The sequence below is a fragment of the Cibotium barometz genome, chromosome 2 (genome assembly GCF_041138505.1).
Source record: "Cibotium barometz isolate CiBa-2024 chromosome 2, ASM4113850v1, whole genome shotgun sequence".
NCBI classification, from domain to species: Eukaryota; Viridiplantae; Streptophyta; class Polypodiopsida; order Cyatheales; family Cibotiaceae; genus Cibotium; species Cibotium barometz.
The window spans coordinates 1,165,938-1,193,739 of NC_141047.1; the positions used below are offsets into that span (position 1 = coordinate 1,165,938).

The window sequence follows — 27,802 nt, forward strand, 5'->3', positions numbered from 1 at the left end:
AGTGCTATGACAACACACGGGAAAGCGTTCAAAGACTCATAATTGACACCACAAATCAGTCTGGATGCACAATTGTCAGTGATGGTTGGTCGAATGCCCAAAGACGTCCATTGATAAATGTAATGTTGGTATGTCCTCGTGGGGAATGCTTTATCAAAGCTGTTGATACCTCCGGGGAAGTTAAATCTGGTCAATTTATCGCCGATATCATTGGTGATGCTATCGACCAAGTTGGGTCTGAAAATGTACTTCAAGTGATTATGGATAATGCAGCTAATTGTCGAGCAGCAGGTCATATGTTGGAATCTCGATTTTCCAATATCTATACATTTGGTTGTAACACTCATAGCCTTAACTTGGTGTTACAAGATTGGTACAAAAATGCTGATACAGAGTGGTTCAAGGAGATTATCGATAGTGCAAGTAAGATTGTCAAATTTGTGCTCAAACGGCAACGTGTTTTAGATATGTATCGTCAACGCATGGAAACTATGCTAAAGTTGCCTTGTGAAACCAGATTTTGCACTAATTTTTATATGCTTCAATCTCTCCTAAGAAATAGGAATGCAGTGATGGAAACCTTTGTGTGTGCTGGCTTCTCTGAGTGGGAGGTTGACCAGTCCGAAAAGGTTAAAGAAAAGGTGAGGTACATGCGATCTTTGATATCGGATCGTAGTTTATGGGAGGAAGCAGCAGATTGTTATCATGTTATGATGCCAGTTATGCTTGCTTTGCGCCAGTTGGATTCTAGATTGCCAAATATCGGGAAGGTTTGGATGGCGTGGTGGTCCATTCAAGAAAGCCTCGCAAACCCAGAGGAGCCCACTAAAACTGTTGTCAAGCATTGGAGTCCTCCATTCACCAGAGCAAGGAGAAATATCTTGGCCAAGTATGTAAGCGCTCGGTGGGTAGGAGCACATAGTCCATTGCATAGTGTTGCATATTGTCTTGACCCAGAATACTGGCATATGGACGTGAATGCCCTAGATGAGGAGGTAATCGATGATTTCTATGATGTTGTGGAGCGATTTTATGAAGGTTCAGATGAGCAAGCAACAGCGGTAATTGAGCTAACCAAGTATAAATTGAAAGAAGGTAGATTTGCCTTGGAGTTTGTGCAAAAGCTTGCTAAGGAACAGCCTGCTTGGAAATGGTGGATGTTGAATGGGGGAAGTGTTCCAACTTTGCGACGCTTAGCTGTGAGAGTGCTTGCGCAATGTGCTTCAAATTCTAGTTCTGAACGTAATTGGAGCAGTTACAAGTATGTGCATTCTATTAGCAGAAATCGTTTATTGAGTGATAGAGCTGAGAAGTTGGTGTATATGTATTGTAATGATAAATTGGTGAAGTCAATTGAGTCAGATGATTACAACGAAGAGATGCCTAAGTGGACATATGACATTACTCAGTATGAGTATGATGCAGAAGAGAATGGAGATGTAGAGCCTAATGTCCCACATACGAGCGATAACTTGTGCTTTATTGAAGAGATAGAAGAAAACTTGCAACCCGATTTTGGTGTTAGTAAAGCCACCCGCAGACGCTCGTCACGTTTGATGTAATCATGTTAGTTGACACACTCCAATGTAATCCGTCTTGCAACAACTGGATATCAAACATGTTGGTGAACATTTTAGAGAGAATGGTTTTTAGTCTTGTCATGTTAAACTTAGAATACGAAATCATGTTAGTTTTGACACACTCCAATGTAATCCGTCTTGCAACAACTGGATATCAAACATGTTGGTGATCAATTTAGAGAGAATGGTTTTTAGTCTTGTCATGTTAAACTTAGAATACGAAATCATGTTAGTTTTGACACACTCCAATGTAATCTGTCTTGCAACAACTGGATATCAAACATGTTGGTGAACATTTTAGAGAGAATGGTTTTTAGTCTTGTCATGTTAAACTTAGAATACGAAATCATGTTAGTTTTGACACACTCCAATGTAATCCGTCTTGCAACAACTGGATATCAAACATGTTGGTGATCAATTTAGAGAGTATGGTTTTTAGTCATGTCAAATTAAACTTAGAATACGAAATCATGTTAGTTTTGACACACTCCAATGTAAACCGTCTTGCAACAACTGGATATCAAACATGTTGGTGAACATTTTAGAGAGAATGGTTTTTAGTCATGTCATGTTAAACTTAGAATACGAAATCATGTTAGTTTTGACACACTCCAATGTAATCCGTCTTGCAACAACTGGATATCAAACATGTTAGTGTCAATTTAGAGAGTATGGTTTTTAGTCATGTCATGTTAAACTTAGAATACGAAATCATGTTAGTTTTGACACACTCCAAAGTAATCTGTGTGCATGTGTTTGTGTGTGTGCGAGAGAGAGAGAGAGAGAGAGAGAGAGAGAGAGAGAGAGCATTGGAAATCTTTTGAACAAAGTTGCCGAATCTTGTTAAATTCCAGGGTTGCATTTAAGAGAGAGATAAGTTTAAATGCGGCTCTAGCTCGTCCATGTGTCGTGCATTGGTCAACCGATCATGGTCGACACCCAATTTAAAACATATATACAAATTTTTGTGAAATTCTTTGCCGCACAAAGCACACGTAGTACTGTTGACCATGTGTTGCAAAAGACAGGTCAAGTGGTACATGTGCCCACATGGGACAGTGTAGTGGCCAGACCATGAGTGAAAGAAACTATAACAAATAGGGCATGGTCCGCCACTTTCGTGCCCATGTAGAGGTGGTTGCTCCAAACTATTCGGGTGTTCAAATGCCGTCATAGGAGAGTTTGCATGGCCTTGCTCCTCCATTTGCGTTATGCGTCTCTTCAAGAGCTTGTTCTCTCTTAGTATATCTCTAGCGCTTGAACTTTCAGGTGCTTGCCCGCGCTCTGGTGCTGCTTCCGTCTGTTGAGGGCCTTGGGTGCCTCTAATTTGGTTGATTTGAGTTTGAAGCTCATCAACCGTGTGATGAACTTCCATTGAGGCTCCAAGAATGGCCAGTTGCAACTCATCTCGAGGCATAGTGATTGACTCACTCCGAATGTCTTCCACATGTAGATGAGGAGGTCGAGAGCTAAAGTCTACAACTGAATTCTGCACAAATTGTGCATATAGCATTTTAGCAAACCAGAAGGGACAGTCACCGTGATGCATGGGTTGGGCCATGACATCCACAAAAATGCGCTCCGCATGCTCGATAATTAAAGGAACACTACATTGTGTCAGCTTCAAGCGCCCTTTTTTTATGGCATCATTGGAGACGTCAGGCCAGATGCTCTTGACCATCTCTTTGGACACATTCTTGTTTACTTGGGCATACTGTAATCCATGGGCCGGTGCCCATTTGGAGGTGCGTCCGGCAATACGTGCCGCATCATTCACAGTGCCACTGCTCGAGATTTGCTTTAAGCGTTCAAATGCCTTCTTTGCGGCTTCATTATTATCAGCCATCTGAGAAAAAGTATGTACACTTTAAGTTTATAGAATCAATGTTAATTTAGGAATAGCTTTAAAGTTATTTTCAGATGTTAGGTATAAGTTTATAAAATCAATGTTTATTTACTGCAAACTTGTTATTTTCAAATACTCATAGAGAGAGAGAGAGAGAGAGAGAGAGAGAGAGAGAGAATTGGGATCAAAACAATATTTAACAATTGGGACCAAAATAGTGTCAGTCGATTAAAGGCAGGTCATGGAATAGATAGCCAACCAAAACATATCATTTACAAGAGGCTTTATAATAAGTGTGGTGTCATCTCAGATAGTGGACGTAAGCATACAGCAGGTGACACTTCCAAATTCTTCAATTGCTCCTCAAAATCTGCCATGGTCTTCCTATCTTCCTTTGATGGCGTCATATAGGCAGCCGTCCATTCCTTAATCAAATTTGTGTGGATGGCAGTTTTACCCACCCACGGCACTTTGGTCATTTCTGCAAACTCAGCACAAAATAATGTAAACTTTTCAATCACCCAAGCCAAGCAGAAGACATCTGATGCCTTGCTCCATGGACAAGGGGACCTTACATCTGCGAGCTCAGGGGCTCTCCAGGGGCGTTGATCGTGCTCTGCTTTGTTGGCGATATTTGTGGGTTTGAACTCAATCCCATCCCTCAATGCAAGACCCCAGTCAATGATGCCTACCCGTGGCACCCCTTCTTTGGTGAAATCTATCATTATATTCCAGGGGTGGCAATCATTGTGGATGATCCCTTCAGCATGTGCAAAGGCCATGGTATTCACAAGGGCACAGATAAGCTCGGGAGCATGAAAAATCAAAGACTTGTATCGCTCCATTTCATGAGGAGCCACTTGTTTTTTCTTGTATCTGTTGCCTTTGTCTGCAGCAAGCATGGAACTGAGGGTCCCCTTAGGAGGCGGAACACACTCCATTATATCTCCAAGACTTCCCCCATTAAAGAGGGGGAAGAGCAGTATCCATGGCTCCTTCCTTGTGTGCCCAATGGCGCGCACTATGCCCCTGTGGGTTAGGTCGATTGAAGCCTCCTGAGCAAAAGACTTCAATTGAGCCCTTCGGCTACCAAGGAATTGCTTTGCACAATAAGAAATGCCTTCTGGAAACCAGGAGACACCTTGAATATGGCATTTATGTACAACGCCGTACGATCCAGAGCCCATCTTCTTTTCTGTGATGATGGCCTCTGCAGGCAACCCAATTGTCATGCTGCAGTTAGTATTATGCATTGTGCGCTGCAAGTGGGTGCCTTTAGAGACCTCACGTGCACCAGATGATAAATCTTCTTGTTCATCAGCAGGCCGGTCCAGCTCTTTGCGAGCTCTCTTGCTCAGGATAGCTTGGGTGTCTATGGCCTTTGCACGCTTGGACCTCTCTTTCTCTACCTTCCATTTTGTGTGGAAGTGCTCCAGCTTGGATTCATTTGTTTCCGCTGGTCTGTCGTCACCTAGGTCAACAGCGCATCTAGGCATGTTGCCCACAATGCTAGTAACAAAATGCTTGATGGCTGCTCCATCAGCACCCTCATGGATATTTTTCACTGCGCGGACAACCTCACCTAATATTTGCTCAAATCGATTCCTATCAGACACAATACCCTCGATGTGATTAGGTGACAAGCAACTAATGAGGGTAACGAGTTTGATACGAATTGATTTCTTGATTTCAGGAGTAAGCGTCGCCATCAATCTGCACAATATAATTGACAAATAGTTGCAACATTTATAACCACAAAAAATGCTATTTGTAAGCTAACTAAGAGATTTCTACATCCAACACACTTATGACTCATGTCATGCAAACTAAATAATCACAATCATCGTCAAAAACAAACACAAAACACAAGTTTACGACTTAACTTGACGTCAGCAGACCTAGTCAGTATACCGACCATCTGCAGATATCGCATTAAGATGAAAACTATGGCACAAGTTAAATGCTTTGACACATCGTCAGCAGACCTAGTCAGTATACCGACCATCTGCAGATGACTATCAAACCAAATAACAAAAACAAACTTCACCACATAGCTTGGTGTCAGCAGACCTAGTCAGTAAACCGACCATCTGCAGATACCGTACTAAGTAGCAAAGCATCACACATGTCAAATGCTACGAGCGCACATCAGCAGACCTAGCCAGTAAACCGGCCATCTGCAGCGGGCTCTCAAAGCATTTAACAAAAACAAAGCCGCATTGTAACTTGGTAACTGCAAACCTAGTCAGTAAACCGACCATTTGCAGATACCGTGCCACAACGAAAACTTCTACATAAGTTAAATATTAAGAGTGCACATCAGCAGACCTAGCCAATCGCTCGGCCATCTGCAGCGGGCCTCTTAACATTTAACGACACATGCACATGCATCACAAACAACCTTAAACTTAAGCATATGCAAAAAATTAAATGACACCAACACTTTCAACTTAAAAATTACCTCAAATAGATCACACTAGCACCACTGACACCAAGTACAAGGAAGATTCTGTGAACAGTGACCCCCTGGACCACTCTTTTATACCACAATATGGCCCGCCGGGCCGGGAGTCGGGCCCGGCGGGCTTCTGCGCGCCCGGCGGGCCCGGCGGTCCAGACTTGTAGCCCGGCGGGCCAATTGTGGGTTACCAGGTCATCCCACCCTCTAGGATTTGAGAACTGTGAATTTTGTGAACATTGAGATTTGTGAACAATAGCTGTGATCACAAGAAAAAAGGCTGTGATCACGTGAATATGAAATCCCTGCCTACGAATATCAGGAATGATATTGTTCAATGTCTATGTTCTCATACATTTCATCTTGTAAGGTGTCAACAACATCAATAGTCATATCTTGGAATAGTGCATGTTGGGCGATAAGAATTGTTCACCAATAGAAGTCGTTTAGTAGGTAAGATCTCATCAAGAGGCATATCAAAGTATAAACCCAACCAAACTGGTGTATGATCAGAAAGGTTCAAAGAGTAATCAATTGACATATGACATGGAAAAGTGTCAAGATGATCTGCATGCAAAAGGTACCAGCGATCCAGTCTTGCACGATAATCCGAGTGCGCATTATGGTAAAAAATAATACCTCTCTTATCAAGAGAAGTGACTGTCCATAAATCTCACCATCTAAGATCAACCACAACATTTCTCTAGGTCACTTTCTCAGAAACATATGTGAATGACCTCGACTGTTGTCTTGAGAAGGGGAGTTGCTAAAATCCCCACAGATACGCGCATTGGACAACCAAGGATATCAACTCATAAATTTCCACAAATGAGTTTGACGGGCTAAAACTCTAGGGGCATATATGGAGCCAGACTCGTAGAGCTCCCCATTGAGCATACATTGAACAAAAATGATTATGCCATTTGGATCATTATAAGCCATTGCAAGCTGTAAATTTTTCTTGACCAACACGCAAACACCATAAAAAGAACCCAAGCCAGTATAATATATACAGTAACCACCAAAGAAACTTGTCTTGCTAGCAAATTCATGGTGGTTATGTTCTTGAAAAAACATGATATCAGGAAGGATTTTATATACATATTCCCAAACAAGTCTCCATTTGTAGAGGAACACAAACCCTGTACATTGTATGATACATATTTTATAGGTGCATTCATCATCACAAAGAAGAGAAAGGAGACGGTTAAGTAACCATCATATCTATATCACCTTGGAAAGCCCTAATGTCACCTTTCATACCATTAGACCAAAGCATACCAACATCTATCTCGCCCACAGGTAGATGTAGAACCAGAAGATGAAGCACAAGTCTATGTAGAGGAAGAATTAGACCAATGATGGAGTTGTAACTAACGTGGCCATATAATATTTTTAACATTAGAGGTTTGCCAGCTATCCTTATCCTCCAAAGCAGATCCACACATGTCTATAGTAGCTTTTACCTTATTTTAGAAGACGTGTTTTTTTGCATTGCTACTTCTTGTGCTTGTTGGGGTGCTAATTGTGCTACACAATGCCTTTTCCTCTAGTGTGTATACCAATCATGGGTCTTGTTTGACCTATCTTAGATGGAGGGGCATGATTATTAACCAAAGCTGCCACCACCGGCAAGGAATCAGCATGCAGGTGTAATCTGAGGGTGGGGCAGTCATTTGCAAAGTGTCCAAATTTATGACAAAACAAAAACAAGCTTATGCGTATGTACCCCGTTTGAGCTCAAAAAATTTCCACCCATATGCACATTATCAACTTCCATATTTATAGATTTAGGGGTCGACTTATCCGTGTCCCACAAAACGTAGAACTTATTACAATTACCTATGCCAGGACTTTGTGCCGCCATATATGCAAGAGCATCATAGAAAATCACATGGAAGCTAACAACTTCCGCCCAAATTGGACAACGATGCCGCACAAGTGCCTGATAGTCAATAGTAGTAGGGGTCCAAGGTATCACATGGACCATCTGCTGAACAAAGGATACTTTTGAAATAACTACTGCTTGAAGTCATGTTGCTTGAGAACCACTTCATAAAAACCACGAGCTTCATAGTAAACACCTTATACATAACCTGCAAGCACTGTGTTTAACCACTGTCAAACCAGACAACGATGCCACACACAAGCGCTTGATAGTCAATAGTAGGGGTCCAAGGTAGCCATTAGGAAAAATAAGGACTCATTTTTGGGCCCTCTAAGAAATGCCAAGTCATCATTCTATTACAAAAAGGGGGATCATGGGATAACTCTATCCATAGTACCTCAAAACTATATCATGTAGCATATCATTGGAAAGATCTTGATGAGAGGATTCTAACATACCAACCTCCAACAAATTTGGAGTTTATGCTCAAGTTATGGCCTCCCCACAAAAAAGTAACCTCAAAAGTTTCGTAACGCAAGCCTCACCCTCATTGGTCCTTATGGAATATTCACTAGAATCTCAAAGAGCTTAAAAGGCCCAAAAGTGAGTCCAAATTTTTCCTAATGACATGGACGATTTGATGACCATAGAACAAAGGAGACTTTTGAAATAATTGCTGCTTAAAAGTTAGGGTGCTTGAGCACCACTTTATAAAAACCATGGGTTGCATATAGTAAACACCTTCTACATAACCTGCAAGCAATGTGTTCACACCCGGCCTAAAAAGAAGAAGATTATAGCCTATTTAGAGAACTTTTTTTACTTTTTGGAGAGAATTACATTATTCGGGATAGTACACTTTAGTGTAGATTTGGGCTTCTCCCACTTTGCACCCTAAAAATCCTAATGCAGCACATCATAAAGAAATTGTGCAATAGGATGCTCATGTCTTGTCTTCTTTTCATAATTAACTGAAGGAGAGCACTTGGAGAAGATGCTCACAAGAGAAAGAGGTGAAGATGAAGATGTGTAAACTAATAGGTCCAAGAAAATAGAAATAGCACAATATACTCTCACATTGATATCACACACACAAGCTAGCCAAGAAGTTGAAGAGGAAGCAACGATGGAAGCTATGAAGCAAGATGCAGTAAGTATCAACAAGAAAGGAGCAAAGCAATAAGCGAACAAGGCACATACATTAAAGGAAGAAGAAGAGAAAGCAAGGCTCACACAGAGAGGAGATATACAAAAATAAGAGATATTTAGGCGAGGCAAAAAAGAGTCAAAAGGGGTCAAATAGGCAAACGGATCAATACACATGCCCACACACAAGGGGATGAGTAGGTCAAAACAAATGAAAAGGTCGAGTATGCAAAACGAGTGAAATTGGTCGAGTAGGACATTGGCGACCAGATCTGCAAACAACGAGTAGGTGTAGAAGCGAGTAGGACATTGGCAACCAGATCTGCAAGTGAGTAGGTGTAGAAGCAAGCAGTCCTACAGGCGAGAAAGTCCAGTGGTCGAGCAAGCACACACACAAATACACACACATGTTTTTGCAAAAAGCTATATTTTATTGCTTTATTGTATAAAGAAAGAAGTCCTCACAAAGGAGGCAAACTTCTTAAAGAGCAGTCACAGAAATTAAAAGCACCAAAAAAAAAAGCAAATTGGCCATCATTGATTTGATTAGGTGGATGGTGTCAAACAAAGACTGACCCAAGGATTGATGAAAGTAGAGATAGGGTGCAATCCTTACAGAATGAAAACCCACTAATTTCCTGCATGCCATAGTGTCTAGAAATCCCAATATCTAGTCTAGATTAGAAAGGGTTATGCATGATCCAATGTAGAAGGCCACCTACCAAAGAGCCAAAAAAATCTAGAGAAGAAATATATTGGATATCTAAGTTGAAGAAAATGTGAAATTTGGCAAAGGAAACTTTTGATTTGCGGTCAAGACCAAGGAAGATGTATCAATGTTTTCTTTATGCAACAACAAGAAGGCCATTTCATTGTAGCTATGTGTCATTTTTCAAGAAGTTTGCCAATTGGTAGCGCTCCCAACAAGCATCGTCATAAAAACAATCTAGATTTGAGTGGCAATTTACTATGCCAAATTTTCTTTAGATTTTGTTTCCACCAAATGGTTTGTCTTAGTGAGGAGCGAAATCTCATTAACTCAATTGAAAAACCGAGGCACATGAATAATCAACTTGTAGATCAAAGCAGCCGAAACCTGAGGGAAAGAGAATCTAGGATAAGGTCCAAGATCTGCCCTATGTAAAATGTTGTAGTTTCTTGTAACGTGTGCCATAAAGGCCTATAGTGCATACCTAACTGCCAACAACTTTGAGCTCAAGGAAAGGACAAAACATTCCCTTCAGCATCAACAACATCTTGGCAAACCTATATGCCTTTTGTAGAAAGAAAGCTCGCTCATCGAGTGGAACCGAGAGCCAAAGGAGTAGGGAATGCACGGCTCCAAAAGATACTTTCTTGTCTCAAAGTATTGTCAATCTTAGGAGGTCTATTGGACCACTGAATATATTGCAGAATAAGCTTCCATTCTCTGCAAGGAGACGAGAGACATAAGGGCATTAAGCAATCTCCCCCTCCACATGGCCAAATAAAAGCTCCCATGGCCAAATAAAAGTTAGTTGCCGTTTGCAAATGCATATGTATTCACATTAAAGCAAAGGGCTGCAATCATAAACATCCACGATTGTTGCTTTGTGAGAAAAGTTGGAAGTAGAGTGGCTTGAAGTGCCAAAACATGATAATGGATATTCAAAATGTTAATCCCTCCATGCATTTTCAGCGAGATATGAACTCACACTTAAGAAGATGCAAGGCCTTCTTATAATGGAAAAAGATCTCTCAATGCTTTTTGTCATAAAACAAGAGATTTGGATTTTAGACCATCTAGAAGAGGGAGAAAAAGCTGAACGTATGCCATCAAAATCGATTGAAATATTCTCAATCTAACATGAAGTGGTCAAGTAGAGAGTTTCTAATATTCCAATTCAATCATAAGTTTTTTTGGCACCCAATCTGTAGCATCACAAAGTGAAAGATTCCATCGCACAGGATATCCCAGATGTCTGACATGTTGTGTAGGCGATATGATTTTCCCATGCCATAGAATGCTGTGCCATTGAACTTCATTAAGAGGCAACAATTTTGATTTTTTAAAATTGATGAGAAGACCTATTGCTGCCAATCCAAACATAGGCAAAGCATTCATGAAACATTACAGATCTGATTGTATATTCTGAGGAAAGAAGAAAGAGTCATCAACATGTGCCTGAGCAACCAAATGCCAACCATCAGGGAGACGAAGCCCATGTAAACTATCAGCCTCAGTGAGCTTATCCATATATGTCAAGAAGGGATAAGTAGTAATAGCATAGAACAAGGCATTGAGAGGGCAGGCTTGTCGAGAACAACTCTACCCAAACCCCATTGAAAGGATAAGCCTTTTCCCAAAATGCATCTGCCACCCAGTGCTATCTTGATACAACCAGTAAATTATGTTTTGCATTTTTCGATTGAAGCCCGGACTAAAGCCCAACTTTACCATAACTTATGCAATGTAATTCCATTGGATTGTATCAACAACCTTAGCAATATCAACCTGCAATAAGATCACATCCTGCTTGGTATATTTTGCATATTCTATGCTAACATAGACATTAGCAATGTTATATGTTATTTGTCTTTGAGGCACAAAACCATATTGTGATGGATGGATACCCCTATTCAAAATCTTTTTGAGCCAATTAGTGGTCATCTTACTAATCAATTTATTAATCACTAGGTAATGGGACGCTAATTAGAATTTTTTTGACAAATCCTTTTTGGCACCAATCTTATCAGTCCTCCCTCTTGCCAAGAAAAAGTCATGACGCCTGAATTCCAAGCCTCATTGATAATAAGAAAAAGTGATTCTTCAAGCATAGGCCAAAACTGTAAAAAAACCTCCACAATCAGTCCATCCCATCGTGGAGTCTTCCATTTACCAAGCACCTTTAGTGCCATGTTTAGCTCCATAGCTGAAAACATGGACTCCAAATCAACCGCTCCATCCGTATCCATAATGTTAGAAACATGAGACAAAAGCTCTTGCCTAGCCCTACGAATATCAGGAGTCATCTGGGGCGATGTTGCAAAAACATGTTGAAAATGCATAACACATTCATCCTCTAGCTGGTGGTGTATGTATTGTGTCCAATTTCCATCCTCTTTCATCACTCTAGATATACATTGTTTTTGTCTTGAAACATGCAAGCTTTTGAAGAAAACTTTGGATGAACAACCGTGATCTAACTTGCCATTTTTGTAATTTTCGAGCCAACATATGCTTTGTATAGACAATATGATCCTCCTCTTGCTGAGATAGCATGCGAGTATGGCTGGCCTTCTCTAAAAATTGGGCATGTTCTTCAGCTCATATATATGTTGTCCTTCATCCCCCAAATACCATTTTCCATATTCATTGATAACCGCTTGCATACAAGCAACAAAATGATACCATGCAATCTATGTTTTCAAACATTTTAGCCTATAAGGCATCAAGAAACACTACATGTGAGAGCTAGGAATTGTTCACCAATAAAAGCCGTTTAGTGCATAAGGAAACCTCATCAAGAGGCATATCAAAGTACAAACCCAACGAGGCTGGTGCATGATCAGAAAGGTTCAAAGAGTAATCAATCCATATACGACATGGAAAAGTGGCAACATGATATGCATGCAAGAGGTACCAACGATCCAATCTTGCACACAATAATTCTCTAAGTGCGCATTATGGTGAAAACTAAAACATCTCTTATCGGGGGAAGTGGCAGTCCATAAATCTCTCAATCCAAGACAAACCAGACATTTCTCCAAGCCACTTTCTCAGAAGCAAGCATATGTGAATGATCCCGAGTGTTGTCTTGAGGAGAAGGGGAGTTATTAAGATCCCCACAAATAAGCGCATCGGACAACCAAGAATACCAATTCAGAAAATGCCATGAATGAGCTCGACGGGTTGAAATTGTAGGAGCATATACATAGCCAAACTCATAGAGCTCCCAACACTGAGCATCAGAGGAACACAAACCCTGTACATTGTATGATACACATTTTTTAGGTGCATTCATCTTATGAACATGAGAAAACAGGCTATTAAGTAACCATCATATCTATATCACCTGGCAAAGCCCGAATGCCACTTTTCACAACATTAGACTAGAGCATACCAGCATCTATCTCTAAAGAGGTAGATGCAATACCAAAAAATAAAGCACGAGTTTGCGCAGAGGAAGGATCAATCCACCAGTGATGGAGCTGTAGTTGACATGGCCGTATAATCTTTCTAGCATGAGGGGTTTGCCAGCCATCCTTATCAAAAGCTAGTTTGCACACATCTATAGTAGCAACTTTGTCCTTAGAAGGTATGCTTTTTACATTGCTACTTGTTCTTGTTGGGGCGCCAATTGAGGCTGCATAAGCCCTTTATCTCTAGTATTTATACCAATCATACGTCCTATTTGACCCATCTTAGATGGAGGGGCACTATCATTAACCAAAACTACCGACGACAAGGAATTAATAAGCGGGTGTAGGGTAGTCATTTGCAAAGTGTCCAAATTTGTGACAGCGAAAACAAGTTCTTGCAAATGCGTCCCATTTAAGTTCAAAACATTTTTCACCCATAAGCACATCATCCACTTCCATACTATTCGTGTCGCACAAAACACATAACTTATTAACGATTACCCATGACAATGGGGGCAGATAACCGTGCTAAGACTTTGGGCCTAGTACAAAAGAGAATCATAGAAAAACATAGGGAAGCCAACAACTTCCACCCAAACCGGACAACAATGCTGCACAAGCACCTGCTAGTCAATAGTAGGGGTCCAAGGTAGCACAAGGACCATCTGTTGACCACAAAACAAAGGACTCTTTTGAAATAATTGTTTCTTGAGCACCACTTCATAAAAGCCACGAGATGCATAGTAGACACCTTCTACATGTAAACTTGCAGGGCACTGTGTTTAACCACAGTTCAACATCCTCTGTAGAGGGCACCTAGCCCAGAAAGTGTTTAACATTGTCCATCATCCTCTGCAAAGGGTACCTAGCTGGAAAAGAAGAGAGTCACAGCCTATTCAAAGAACTTTACTTTGGGGAGAATTACATTCTTCGGGTTAGTGCACTTTAGAGTGCATTTGGGCTTTTCCCACTTTGCACCTTGGAAATTCTGATGCAAGAAATCATATAGAAAATACATGATCCTCATGTCTTCATGTCTTGGCTTCTTAGAATCTGTGACATCAACTGGTTTTCATGTCTTCCTTCATAGTGGATTACTAAAGAGAGAAACCAGCCGCATCCATGGCTGATGAAGAGCGCTTGGAGAAGTTACCCGCAGCAAAAAGAGTTGAAGCTAAAGTTTTGTGAACTAACAGCTCACAGAAAACAGAAGCACAACTATATACTCTTGCCCCGATAACACACACAGACACACACACACACACACAAGGCAGTGAAGAGGCTAAAGAGAAAACGAAGACAAAAGCTGCAACAAGGGGCAGCCGAGAAGCAGATGGAGCATAGCAGTAGGCGAGCAAGGCACACACATGAATAGTCAAGCAGGAGATTAGGCGAGCCTCACATGGACAGTCAAACAGTTGCACAGTTGAGTGGAACCATGCAAGCGACAAGAACTAGAAGGGGGCGAGCAAGCAACAAGCAGGCAAGAGACTCACCACATGCGCGCACACACAGCAAGCAAACAAGTGGATCCAGGCAAGCAGCTCGAACCAGGCGAGAATAGGTGGAACCACGTCGAACAAGTCGAGCAGATTATACCTGGCGAGCTGGGTCTAACCAGCTGAATAGCTCAAACAGCTCGAACCACGAACAGCACAGGCAGTGCTTGAAAAAAAACCTGGGTTTAGTGTAATCTCACCTTTAAATTTTAAAAAATACCTTTAAATTTATAGCTTGAAGGTGCCAATACTTGCAAATTTTGAAAAAATATAGTACAAATACCTTAAAAATGAAAAACTCTTTATTGATAATTTTTTAATTTTATATATGAAGGTTTTTTAATTTATGAGGAAATAGTTTTTTTACGTGACCTGCGAGTCACAGGTCGCGCACACCTACATGTATGCACACGCACATGGCATACCAAAGATAGAGGACGCTTGTTATCGGTTTAATTAGTTTGAAGGCCATTCAATTCAAGTCTTCTTTTAGCTCCTTGGTTTAATTAGTTCAAAGGCCATTCAATTCAGATCTTCCTTTAGCTCCTTTATTGATCATGTCTCCTTGCAACTCTCCTTAATTGCTTTCTTGGTCTCTTAGCTCCTTTGTAGATCATATGCATGATCTACTATTAGATAGAGTTGTGAGGAGACATGAATGGGTCGACATTTTCTCTATTATGGGGCTTGTCAAAACAGAATCTAAATCTACAAAGTTGTCCAATCGACATGGTCTAATTCGTAGCAAGAGGATCACTCAACAAGCACAATTTTAGCATGTATAAAAATAGTGCTAGAGGACTTGAGTGAGTTTATTATTTATATGTTCTATGGGGAGTGATCTTAATGAAATGAGCGAGATATTTAGGCCTCTTGTACCAAATCCTCCTAGGAGCCACTATCCAAGAGAATGGTGGTGAGATGGCCGTGCAAGTATAGCTAAACCAAATATTAATGTCCTTGTAACCCAAAGTCCTTGAGCCACAAGTGTCCTGTGCATCACATATTTGAGTGCAACATGGACATTAATCTCAACTTGCTAAGTGCATGGATAACTCAAAGGTCATAACTCCTTTACTAAAGTTTATGACCCTTAAAAGAGTGTTTATTAATACTTGTGCATGTACGTAAGGCAATGAGTATGAAATCTTTTGTCATATAGGGTTGGGCTATGAAACTTATAATGGCACCTGTCGTCTTTCGCGTCCTAGCTTTGAGGATGCAAGCTCGCTGCTGTGGCTAAGGACACGTAATGAGAGCTCTATGAAGGATAAAGTTTTAAAGATTATGTTGTTTTTTTTTTGCATGGTATATGAGTATTGGGAAGACCTTGGTTGCCTTTAACCAAGTTAGTATGCTACAAAATTATAAATGATGAGTAGGATAAAGGACACCTTGTGATTATCAAAAATATGGGGATGCCCTTATATGACAAGATAGATAAACACCTTGTGTTTATCAAGAATATGGGGATGCCCCTCCATGGCTAGATAGATGCACTTAGCGGTAAGGAAAAGAGGTAGAAGTCAAGGAATTACCTTTAAAATGGTAGACCTATATTGTCCAAACCTTATCAACCTTTGTGTGACATATTATCATGTTGATAATGTTATTACACTTATGCTACACATAAGGCTAGAGGCAAATGGATTGATTCAAGTTTAATTCTTTTGAATAGTCAAGGCTGGGCGGATTGATTGATTAAGAAATTAGCTAGACAATGAATTTTCACATGCTTCTTAGTTCATATTTATGAGTGCAAGCTTTCTATTATATAAAGGACCAATGTTGCCTTATCATGTAAGGTGACATGCTTTTTAGTTCAGATTTTATAAAAGACTAATGTCACATTATCATCATGTAAGGTAATAGAGACCACCCATCACAGATCGTGCCTTGTGGGGTCAGATTGTGCCTCGTGGGGTTTATATTTAAGTGTATCACATGAGTTCACTAGAAGAAGTTTTTCAAATCAGATTTTTGAAATAAATTTACAAAAATGTCCTTACATTAGAGGTTTTTTAAATGGATTTTGAAAAAAAATATTATTTTGTATAGAAAAAGGGGCTCTATTAAAATCATCAAAATTTGTTTGATAAGGGATTTTAAAGATACCCTTTGAGTGCATGTACTATATATAGCTTATCTATAAAATGAACCCCTCCAGAATAGTATTCATTCTAGAGGGGTTCATTATATAGATTCTCTCATTGTGGAGGGGCTCATTATATATAGCTTATCTTATCTATAAAATGAACCCCTCCAGAATAATGCTCATTCTGGAGGGGTTCACTATGTAGATTCTCTATATAATGAACCACTTTAGAATAGTGCTCATTCTAGAGGGGTTCATTATATAGATTCTCTCATTTTGGAGGCGCTCATTATATAGATTCTCTATAGAATGAACCTCTACTAGAGGGGTTCATTATATAGATTCTCTCATTGTGGAGGAACTCATCTATAGATTCCCTATAGAATGAACCTCTATTAATGATGTTCCATTCCAATAATAAATTTTCCATGTTTGGAAGACGTTGCAACAACATATATAGATTGAATCTTTGTATGCATTGTAGGTGTATATTCACTTGATTTTATTGTAGGTGCATTAATTAAATGCCACTTACGTGGCATTTAATTAATGCCTACCATACCCCCCTCGCCCTCCACAAGCTTCGAACGCTCGCTCCCTACCCTCGAGCGCACGCAAGCTTTCGCGTCGACGAACCCTCGCTCCCTACTCAGCCCTTGCCTACCATACCCCCCTCGCCCTCCACAAGCTTCGAACACTCGCTCCCTACCCCCGAGCACACGCAGGCTTTCGCGTCGAACCCTCGCTCCCTACTCAGCGCCTCCCCTCACCGCCTGCTCGCCTTGTCCGCTCTCTGCTTGCCTCCCTCGCCTTGAATCTCCTCCCCTCAATAGTTTGTGTCCCTTGACCCACCTCACGTCCTCACCCACTTGCTCACCTCCCCCACCTTGCCCTCGCTTGATCGCCTGGCCTGACCTGCCTGATCGACTTCACTGGCCCCTCCACCCCTCCCTCCCTTGCACCTGTGCATGCTGGGAGGGAGTACGCAGGAGGTGTAGGAGCGAAGAGGTGAAGGATGATGATGCAAGAGGTATAGCAGTACAGAAGGCGTTTTCTAGAAGCATGCAGAAACAAAAACGCCATATGTCACAATGAAACAAGATCACATGAGATTCTTGCTAAAAATTTGAAAAAAATCGTATTATTTAAGTTTAGAAAAACGAACAAATTTTTTTTGGGTGCCTATAATGAGGAGAAAAATTAATTAAAAGCGGCCCGAAAAACGTTTTTGGGTGCTTATTGTCTACAGCTCCACCAACGACGCTCAAATAAATGACAACAAAAAAACTTATTGCAATAGACACTGGCTCATATTGTTTCATATGACACTAGCTCACTAGCTGACGCTGTTTATAACACTACTCACAGGCGAGCAGCTTCACCGCCCTTGCGAAGCAGGGTTATTGTGATTATTACAGAACACCTTCTCTAATTCTGGAATAGAAGATTACAGTGTATTGCACCCCTAAAGCAAAATATTGCAAGCCTGAAACATGAATGCTGATTGGAAGATTTATGCCATAGCAAAAAGCTTTGATCAATGCTTAGTTGAGTCGAATGATTTTGGTTTTCCACTCCTGCTTCTGTTTAGGAAAGATGCTAAAAAAATCAGACCCTTTTTCTGACTAGTTTCCTCCTGATGCTCCGCCTCATCAGACAACATCAATGATACTAATGATTTTGAAGTACCCGTGGAAGAAGCCTGCACAGTGCATAGTAAAAGAAAAAGGGTTGTAAGCTTCTAGTTGATGAGGTTATAGGAACATTTAAAACACCCATTAGTCAAAAAATGACACAAAAGAGAATGATTCAAACCCATGAAGTGCACCAATTTATTATTAATCTTATTTTGCATGAAGAATTGGCACCTATACATTTAGCTATCTCATAATTTTTTCCCCATTTTACTAACAGATTTGGAACTTTAAAAATGTCACAGCTCCCTAGCTGAAGTGGTCTTGAGTGTGACACACTTTTCTTAAAAGAAAAATTAATAAACTACTTTAAACAAATAGCTTTACAAAGATGAACAATGCTTAATTTGTCAAATCATAACAAAAACATTTAGTTATTTATCAGGCAAATCACTCACAATAAGCATTATATCCTCTGGAACAAAACTTCCCCAATAAGCTCAGGTTGTGAACTACCAAAGTGGAGACATTATCCTGTTTGTCTATGGCACACAATGCTAGCATTATTTTTTTAACAGCCTGAAACTATCTATGCAGGTGGGCTTTAAATTAGTGGATCAAATTCTTGGAGTAAAAAATAAGATTGAGATCCTCCTCATGCAGGAATGAACACTTTGAGAGAAAAGATCCAGCTACTAAGGAGAAGCAATAATAACTAGTGGTCTCCAACCTGAATGCATACGAAAAGAGAAGGGAATTATTAGCCAGGTCGGGACATGGCTTCTCTCGTGTGACATTATAGAGTTCGCGCGGTGCCCTCACCTCCTAGCCCCCAACCGCGCACACAAAAAAGAAGAAGGAAGTAGTGGTTGGAAACAGGATAAAATTTATGAAATATAAACTCTTTACCAAGCTTGCGAGACGACCATGCCAAGTGTTGAGAGTCAATTACAATAATGTGTATGAATTTTTAAACATTGACAATACCAAAAGGGAGTAAAAAAGGATTATAACGTGTTTCACCTGAACACATGCCTTGACTGATGCGTCACGATCATACATGGAAATTTGTCCACTAGACAAAGAACGAGAAAAACTTCCTGGGACATAAAAAAACTGGTCATTTATTTTTTTTTTTAAAAAAAAAACAGGACTACATATTTGATTCCACGTATGCCAACACATGCACATGCGCATGCACAGGCAGAAAAGTGAGCACATGCACGCGCACACATACAATAAAATAAAATTCGAGCAAACAACATCTCACATGTACACCACCAATTCTCACATGGTAAACACTTTGACCTACTCAACCTCCACAATCTCCTAGATAAAATGAACTCTTGATGGATCCATGGTGGCTAACCTTGAATAGGAACATCACCACTCTTATACTTTGAAGATGTTGATCTAAAGACAAAATAATTAAAAAACATCAGTAAAATCATTATACTCAACATGATGCTTTTTGTGGTGCAGAAGCATGCATGAAGCAAGATGTAGATTGATGAGAAAAAACACCTATTTTGATTTGGCACACTGCTTACAGTCGTTGTTGGGGACGATTCGAATGTCAAGTACCATGACAAACTTTTTAATGTATTTGAATCTGCAAAAATGTAATAGACTTGAGATTTTGCATCTCATTAACTTGGCTTGATTTAATAAGAAATTGGCCTAATTAGAAAATAACAATTTACTTGGGTTTTAGATACATGATTCTAAAACAACTGACGAACATACAAACAAGATATTGGCGAGTAAAATTTATTGAGAACAATCTTGACTCGCATCAACCATTTGACTTAGGTTGACTAGTTTTGAAACATGGTTGTATTAGAAAGTGTGAGATTCTTCTCTCCAAGAACCACATTCTAGATTTGCCTTGATTGTCTCTGCCTGTGCGGTGCTCTCTATGTACCGTTTGCATCCATTTAAATTCTGACCGGAAAAGATAAGCATCGTGGTTTTAAGAAGAGTGATTGGGTGTTGTTGAAATTAGAGGAAGCTAGACTTCAAGGAAAGAACCGAGGTATCTGAAGCTTTCTAACAGGTATTATGAGTTGTTTAAGGTTACGCAGAAGATCAATGAAGTGGACTTGAGAAGATTCTTACGTCGTAAGGAGGGAGGACTTGCCAGTGGCAAAGTCCCTAGTGCAATGTTATGTACCTGATGCTAACCGTAGGGTTTATGGCCGACCTAATCTGGAGGTCACAACCAATTCCAAATCAACGTTGAAGAGAAATGTAGGCCAACAGCCTGTGGAATCAAAAGTGGACATCATATAAGCTATCCAACAGAGCCTACTTCAAGGCGCCAACACTAAGCCCATAATACCAGCCATCTGTAGGTCTATTGGTCAGGATATACAAGGTTTAACAGCCTCCAAGGTCAGTCATACAACAATGTAAGAAAATACACCTATACACCTTCTGAGTGTTATTGGGACCCAATACTTTCTCTCTCTCTCTCTCTCTCCACTCCATATCTCTCTCTTGCTTGAAGATCTCTGCATTGTCAAGTAAAAGGCTCCTTGGAGCTTCTACATGTAACAACATTATAAAGACTCATTGATGAGGAGAAGCCATTGTATTGCAGAGTAGCACGGATGCCCAAGAAAGCCCAGTTTCGACAGCGGGGTGAGGCCATATGTGCTTGAATGGTTATGTACGTTTGGCAGCATGCCAAGTGTTTACATGGACTGCAAAAGCGTGGTCTTAATTAACGCCAAGAAAGAGAGATGAATGCTAATCCCATTGTTTAGCGAACACAAAAGACAAAAGATGTAATTGTTGGGGAAATTCAAAGTAAAAGGAGAATTTGTATAATTGTGTGAACTAGGCCTTAAATAAAGTAGTTCTAGTGTGTGAACAATGGCTACATGTGTGTGGGTTCTTTGTAAATGGGAACATCCCCTTAATCTTTAATGTCTTATGTAAGCAGTGATGTGTATAAGTTAACCAAATCGTTACGTGTATAAGTTAACCAAATCGTTAATATGTCAAAAGGTATCAAAGAGGGTATAATATCCTAAGGTTGGTGCCTTTTATTAGAGCCTCGTCTCACCCAGGGGCTTAAGGTTTGTAGGACTCTGAAGTGGTGTAAAAATAGTAAAAATTCATTTTTTCCATAAAACTAGGAAAGACCCGACTAATATTTCAATATTTGTAAGTTTTAACAGGGGTTGTTGAGCTTCACCAATCAGAATATTTTTAGAAAATTTTAAAAATTTCTCCTTAATTCTCATTGATGCAGACCCTCAGTACCTTCCTGAGTGGGACATCTACCCTCCCCCTCCATGCCCTCCCCCCACAAGCACTGTGTGTGGGGACAGTGCTCACTAAAAACTGTCCTTTAGTGTATTTTATCAAGCAAACTTTGGAACTAAAGAAAAAAAAAATTTGTCTCGTCCTTTTTCAAAAAGGAGAAAATTTGATCCTAAAACTTGATATCAATTCACGGTAGGACAAAAGTCTTCCCTTTTTTTCAAGGGTTATGTATAAGTATGTCCTTGCTTTAAAGGACATGGAATATATATACTTTTTAAAAAATATATAATATTAATAATACTATAGTTACATAGTATGTGTTATATATTTTTGAACCGTTTCTACCCAGTTCGTGTGAAATGGCCGAGAGTCGACCTGTCCCTTTCTAAATTAGCTGCGGCCCAAGTTCCAACATTATCACTTTCTAAATTCTCAGCGAGTCGTGTGTATTGTTCAGGCTTTCGTGCACATTGCACAGGTCACTGAGTCGCTTGCATTTCAGGCCTTCTTCGAAGTCTACTCTTCTCTCTGCACAGTGCGAGGAGTCCAGACTTGCGTCGATTGAAGATTCTCAACTTTGCAAGCTTAGAAGTTAGAGCCTTGAGCAATGCGCTCCCTTTTCAATTTTCAAAGGTATGTCCTATGTTATGCTAAGTGCTTTCCTTTTTCCTTTTTGGCGTTCGCTATCTTGATTCTTAAGTTAAGATATGATATAGTTTATTTTGAATTTTCATAGTTATGTACTATGTACTATCATCTATGCTAAGTGCTTTTCTTTTTCCTTTTCGCTAGAGAAATATATATTGACTCTTAAGGTAAGATACGACATAGTTTATTTTGAGGTATGGTGGAAATAAAGGCCAACCTTTGCAACTACTTAGTACTCTCTATTTTGTTTCAAGTTATTGGGATGTTGTTAGTAGTTATTTAGAGAGAATGAGAGACTCTCTTGAAGTGACTTTATGTAGAGGACATGAGTGGACATTTGAGGTACAAAATATGTAGCGAATTTGTGTTGTTCTCTCCATTAGAATACATTTGAGAGAGAGAGAGAGAGAGAGTGTGTGTGTGTGTGTGTGTTTGTAATGTGGTTCCTCAAAGGAGGGAGTGGACTTGAAAGGGGGGGGAGGGGGGCATGGGCATCTTGCTCTTTTGCATGTGTGTGTGTGTGTGAGAGAGAGAGAGAGAGAGAGAGAGAGAGTGTGTGTGTGTGTTTGTAATGTGGTTCCTCAAAGGAGGGAGTGGACTTGAAAGGGGGGGGGAGGGGGGCATGGGCATCTTGCTCTTTTGCATGTGTGTGTGTGTGTGTGTGTGTGTGATAGAGAGAGAGAGAGAGAGAGAGAGAGAGAGAGAGAGTTTGTAATGTGGTTCCTCAAAGGAGGGAGGGGATTTCAAAGGGGGGGGAGAGGCATGGGCATCTTGCTCTTTTGCATGTGTGTGTGTGTGTGAGAGAGAGAGAGAGAGAGAGAGAGAGAGAGAGAGAGAGAGAGAGATTGTAATGTGGCTCGTCAAAGGGGGGAGGGGACTTGAAGGGGGGGGCATGGGCATCTTGCTCTTTTGCATGTGTGTGTGTGTGTGTGTGTGAGAGAGAGAGAGAGAGAGAGAGAGAGAGTTTGTAGTGTGGTTCATCAAAGGAGGGAGGGGACTTGAAAGGGGGGGGGAGGGGGCATGGGCACCTTGCTCTTTTGCATGTGTGTGTGTGTGTGTGGGGGGGGGAGAGAGAAAGAGAGAGAGAGAGAGCATAGTGCCACGCTTTGCCTTAAGTTTTGCAATATAAGAAAGGGCTTTTTCTTCACACACACACACAGGCATGCGCGCGCGCGTGCGCACACACACACACATGAAAAATCGTGCTACAATTGGGCTTTTTTTGGGTAAGCAAGCGAGCATGCGCGTGCGCGCGCGCGCGCGCACACACACACAGGTATGCTTCAAAGCTCGAGATTATCACACACATACACACATGCACGCATGCATACACACACATACACACATGAAGAGGGGTGCATCTAAGAAATTTTCTTGCATACTCTTGAGTCTCTCTTTCTTTTATACACGCACATGCATGCACGCTCACTCATACAAATGCTCATTGGAAATTGATAGTGCTTTTTAAAACTAGGTTGCACTATGGAAACTTTGTCCAATCAAGCATACTTAACATGCATGGCTTTACAAAAAAGGACGCACCTTCCATATCCAAGAAGCGAAGACTTGGTAGTTCTGGGGAGCTCTCAAGTGGTCCTTCTTATACGGGCACCCAAGCTGGAAGTTGTGAGGTCAAGCTTTCATCCAAAGAGATTGAGGCGAATCGTCGGGAGAAAGCTAGGAAGGATTGGAATCCAACATTTTGATTGTTTATTCTTTCTTTGTAGGTCTTCGATTGGGTGAACAAATCTTGGAGGCTTTTTCTCCCTTGTTTGGCAATAGCTTTGCACATTTATTTTTGCATGTATGTGTGTGTGTGTTTGCATGCACATGAATGTGTTTGTGTTTGTGTTTGTGTTTGTGTATTTATGTGAATGTGTGTATGTGGGTGTGAGCAAGCATTAATGTGTATATGTGTGAGTGATGATTTTAATGATTCTTTTTTTTCTGTGATGAGCATTGGTTTTGAATGTGTGTGTGTGTGTCTTGGCTTTTGACACGTGTGTGTAGTCCATTTAATTAGTTATTTCACTTAATTATGGCCAATGATGATAATGTCCTTTAACTCTTGTCTAATGAGAGTAAGGATTGGGCAGGTTCTTGTAATATACCAAAGCCTCTATGATTTTCTCTCTCTCTCTCTCTCTCTCTCTCTCTCTCTCTCTCTCTCTCTCTCTCTCGTAATATATTAAGCTCCATTCTTTTGACTCCCCTCTCTCTCCGTCTCACAAACACACACACACACACACATCTTTTTGTCATTTTTCTAATCTCTCTTTGATTTTTCAGTCCATTTGCATATTTTTCCTTTTCTAGATATGGTGGGTGTGGTGTTAACGCTCTTTTTTTTTCTTACTTTTGAGCTTGTAAATAAGAACCCCCTACCATGTCTGAGGCCAAAATAAACTAATAATCTTCATTTTTTGCAAGGTTCATTGATGTTTTCTATAGTCTAGACTTCAATTTGGTTGCCTATTTTTTGTAGTATTATGTGTCAACATGCATTGGACTCTTGGAGGTATTCTCAATGTCTACAAAATGGGAAAGCGGGAGGAAATTTGAGTTGGTTCTCTACTTTGAGTAGTTATTTTATGCAAATAGGGTTGTGAGCAAGTTGAGCACTGGGTGGGGACACTTGTAACTGTAACTGAGTTGGCAGGTGTGATCGCAGCACTTGCCCAGTTTTGTAAAGGGTGCGTCCCCTATCCAAAGGACCCAGCCTTAATGTAATTAATGTACCTGCAAAAATGTGGTATCGTGCACGTGCGCGCTTTGCAGCACCTTGTGTGCCCAGACCGTACGCTTTCAGAAATATCGTTGTATATATTCTAGATTAGTCATTCAAAATTTTCAAATAATGCATATAGAGCAGGTTAGGTTGAGACGCAAGTCTCTACCTCTTCTCTTTACAAGTGTGTTTTCAGTTTGTATATTATTCATTAGCGTTTTAATCAGCGTTGACTGGAGCATGCTTCCTTCCCCTTGGTATGTAACAAGATGTTCCATGTGGACCACCAGATAGATATTTGGTTCTTGAAAGAAAACTATGCTGATATGTGGAAACTTTGAGAAGTCACGCGTGGCACATTGAGGGCATCTCCAGCGCAATGAAAATTTACATGCCGCACATGCGTGGGCTCTGTGAGGGGGACATAGACATGGGTAGCCAGGCATTAGAAGGATAGGACAGGCATGCCGGGCAAAGAAGTGGCCATTCAGCCAGCAGCTCTTTAGCCACATTTAAAGGCCACCAGGCAAACGAGGTGGATCATACCACAAGCAAGCCTGGCAAAGAAGAGCATTCAAACCATCTAGCAGCCCTTTGGCTGCCCACCAGTCTTTGGTCACGCGGCTGAGATGTGCAATTTACAGTAGCAGACACGCAGATATAGCTTCAAAGACTTGCAGAAAATACCTGATGCAACACTGCCTTGCAAAGTTTCTGCGAGCTTTTCTGGTGAGGAGCGCATCAAGGACAGGCGTTGCTTTTCTGCAGTCATCTCTGAGACAGTGTCCATGACATTCAGCATCAACACGCCAAAATATTTGTCTAGCAAATCCCAAGAAAACTTACTGGCTACATTTAGCAGGAAGTTTTTACCTGCAGAGTTATAGTGCTTATGATAACGTCGCCTGCTCCTGATCTGCTGGCATTGGCTCAGACCTTCACAGTTGGTCCTTTCATGGCATGTACAGAGTCTCTACAAATTGTATGCATCATATACTGTTAGCGAAGACAGTAAATGTAGCAAAAGGGATTCACGACTGGATGACCCACCTGTGTAAGGCATGCTGTGCGAACTTCGATGGTAGATATCTCAGCTGCGTGTTGAGACAAAGATTTATTCAGTTGAAATGCTACTGTACCAACATGGTCGACTGCATTCACAAGAGCCTTGGCAGAGTAGTCCTTCAGACTTTCGATAACCCTGCTTTGGCAAAGGTACCAAAGAGCAATGAACCGTTGAAGGAAAAGATGAGGAGTCTCTATTTTGCACAAGAGGAAGGTAAAGAGACGCATACGCCTGCTTTTGATCACTGTGAAGGTAGGCCGATTCATAGTACTGTGCGGCAGAATAGAGATGGGGGCGTATATTCCTTAGTTCCTGTACGTAAAGAGGATGGGCTTTATTGACACTACAAACAAGCAATAAAGCTGTTTTTTTTTGGTGGCTCTATAGAGCTCACAAAATTGAGGCAAGGCCATCAAAACCACAACACACTACTTTGTTTGAGGGGGAAAACGGTGGCCACTTTGGCATGCTGCAGCTACATCCATGCATGTAGAGAGGACACATGGGCTCGTCAAATCTTATGAAATCTCTGCCTTTCTGTGTGTGTGTGTGTGTGTGTGTGTGTGTATAAGAGAGAGAGTGTGTGCACCTGACTACGAAGGGTTTAACAAAAATGCTTATGATCGGGGAGAGAAGATTACCTCCAAAGCCATGGAGAACTTCAGGCTGTCGTTGTGTAGGTGATCGTGCCATGGCAGAGCTGCGGGTTCGGTTGCCATCAAATCTTTGTTGCTGCTTCAGTGCAACAAAGATCCTCTCGTCAGTTTGGCGTTGCTGCAGTTGGTGGTGTTTGCTCAGCTGCTGCATCATCATGAATACAATATATTGTAATTGGCCACCGATATCTCTTGTTATCATTGCAAGATTCCATGTATCATTTATCCTTGCGCTCCAAGCCTGAGTGGGCTGGCTTGCTTTGATTTCCAGTAAGCTTTTTAGGCAGTGGTGGGAGGAGCCCATTGTCAGTTGTTGAATGGACTTCATGATGCGGCTAATAAGCACCGTTCTCTACCAATCATTCTAACATGCAACATCGCCTGCCTTTGCTTTGTGACAAATTGTGGGAAGGAGAGGGGGGTGAAGATTCTCTTTGAATCTTTTTCTCATTTGAAACAAGTTGCAATACTACTTGCAATAAGTGTCCTGCATTTTTTTTCCCCAAAAAAAAAAACTTGCATATCTGCACTAAGTTAAGACACTAAAACCTAGATATATTAGCTAATCACATCTAAAGGAAACATAAAAACTTGGCCTTTTTTCAATTGGTATGCCTAGAATGAGTGCATGAAGTGCCAGATAAATCTTCATTTAAAAATAAAACTCGAATGCAAATGCTTCCTAGTGTTAATAATTATTTATTATTACCATCACAAAATAATTATAAAAAATAAAAAATATATTCTAGGGAGGCTTTATCGCACAAAACTTGTAAGGGTAATACTAATTCAATCGTTTTATTTGCCAAGGTTATGTGGGTGATTCACTATAAGTATAACACCCACCCACAACCTTTTACACTGTGCACCACCTCGTCGTGAGCCCTCCCCCTCCTCTCCCCCCCCCCCCCCCCCCCCAAAACCAATCACCATGGCTCTCTTGCAACCCCAAACATCTATGAGCATTTTTTGGTGAGCGCTTTTTGGTTTTAAGGTGAGTAGTTTCTCTCTCTACTCTTTATTTCTCTCTCTACTCTTTCTCTCTTTACTCTTTCGCTCTCTCTCTCTCTCTCTCTCTCTCTTAACACTGTTTGCAGACAAAATAGGTAATATTTCCTAAAAACGAGAAACATTTGGCATCTTTCAAAGATTCTAGCAAAAAA

General features: G+C 40.7%; 1 protein-coding gene across 1 annotated transcript; it reads right to left on the minus strand.

The window, feature by feature from the left end:
* Positions 1 to 17,850: 17,850 nt before the first annotated feature.
* LOC147640538 (protein ABIL1-like) lies at positions 17,851 to 26,778 on the minus strand. The gene is made up of 9 exons (XM_086808342.1): positions 26,625 to 26,778; positions 26,213 to 26,295; positions 25,968 to 26,118; positions 25,791 to 25,890; positions 25,605 to 25,691; positions 19,793 to 19,880; positions 19,638 to 19,681; positions 19,292 to 19,368; positions 17,851 to 18,336 (listed from the first exon to the last, which is right to left on the minus strand). The coding sequence occupies exons 1-9, from the start codon at positions 26,700 to 26,702 to the stop codon at positions 18,172 to 18,174; spliced, it is 873 nt and encodes a 290-aa protein (XP_086664468.1). The 5' UTR covers positions 26,703 to 26,778; the 3' UTR covers positions 17,851 to 18,171.
* Positions 26,779 to 27,802: the final 1,024 nt, after the last annotated feature.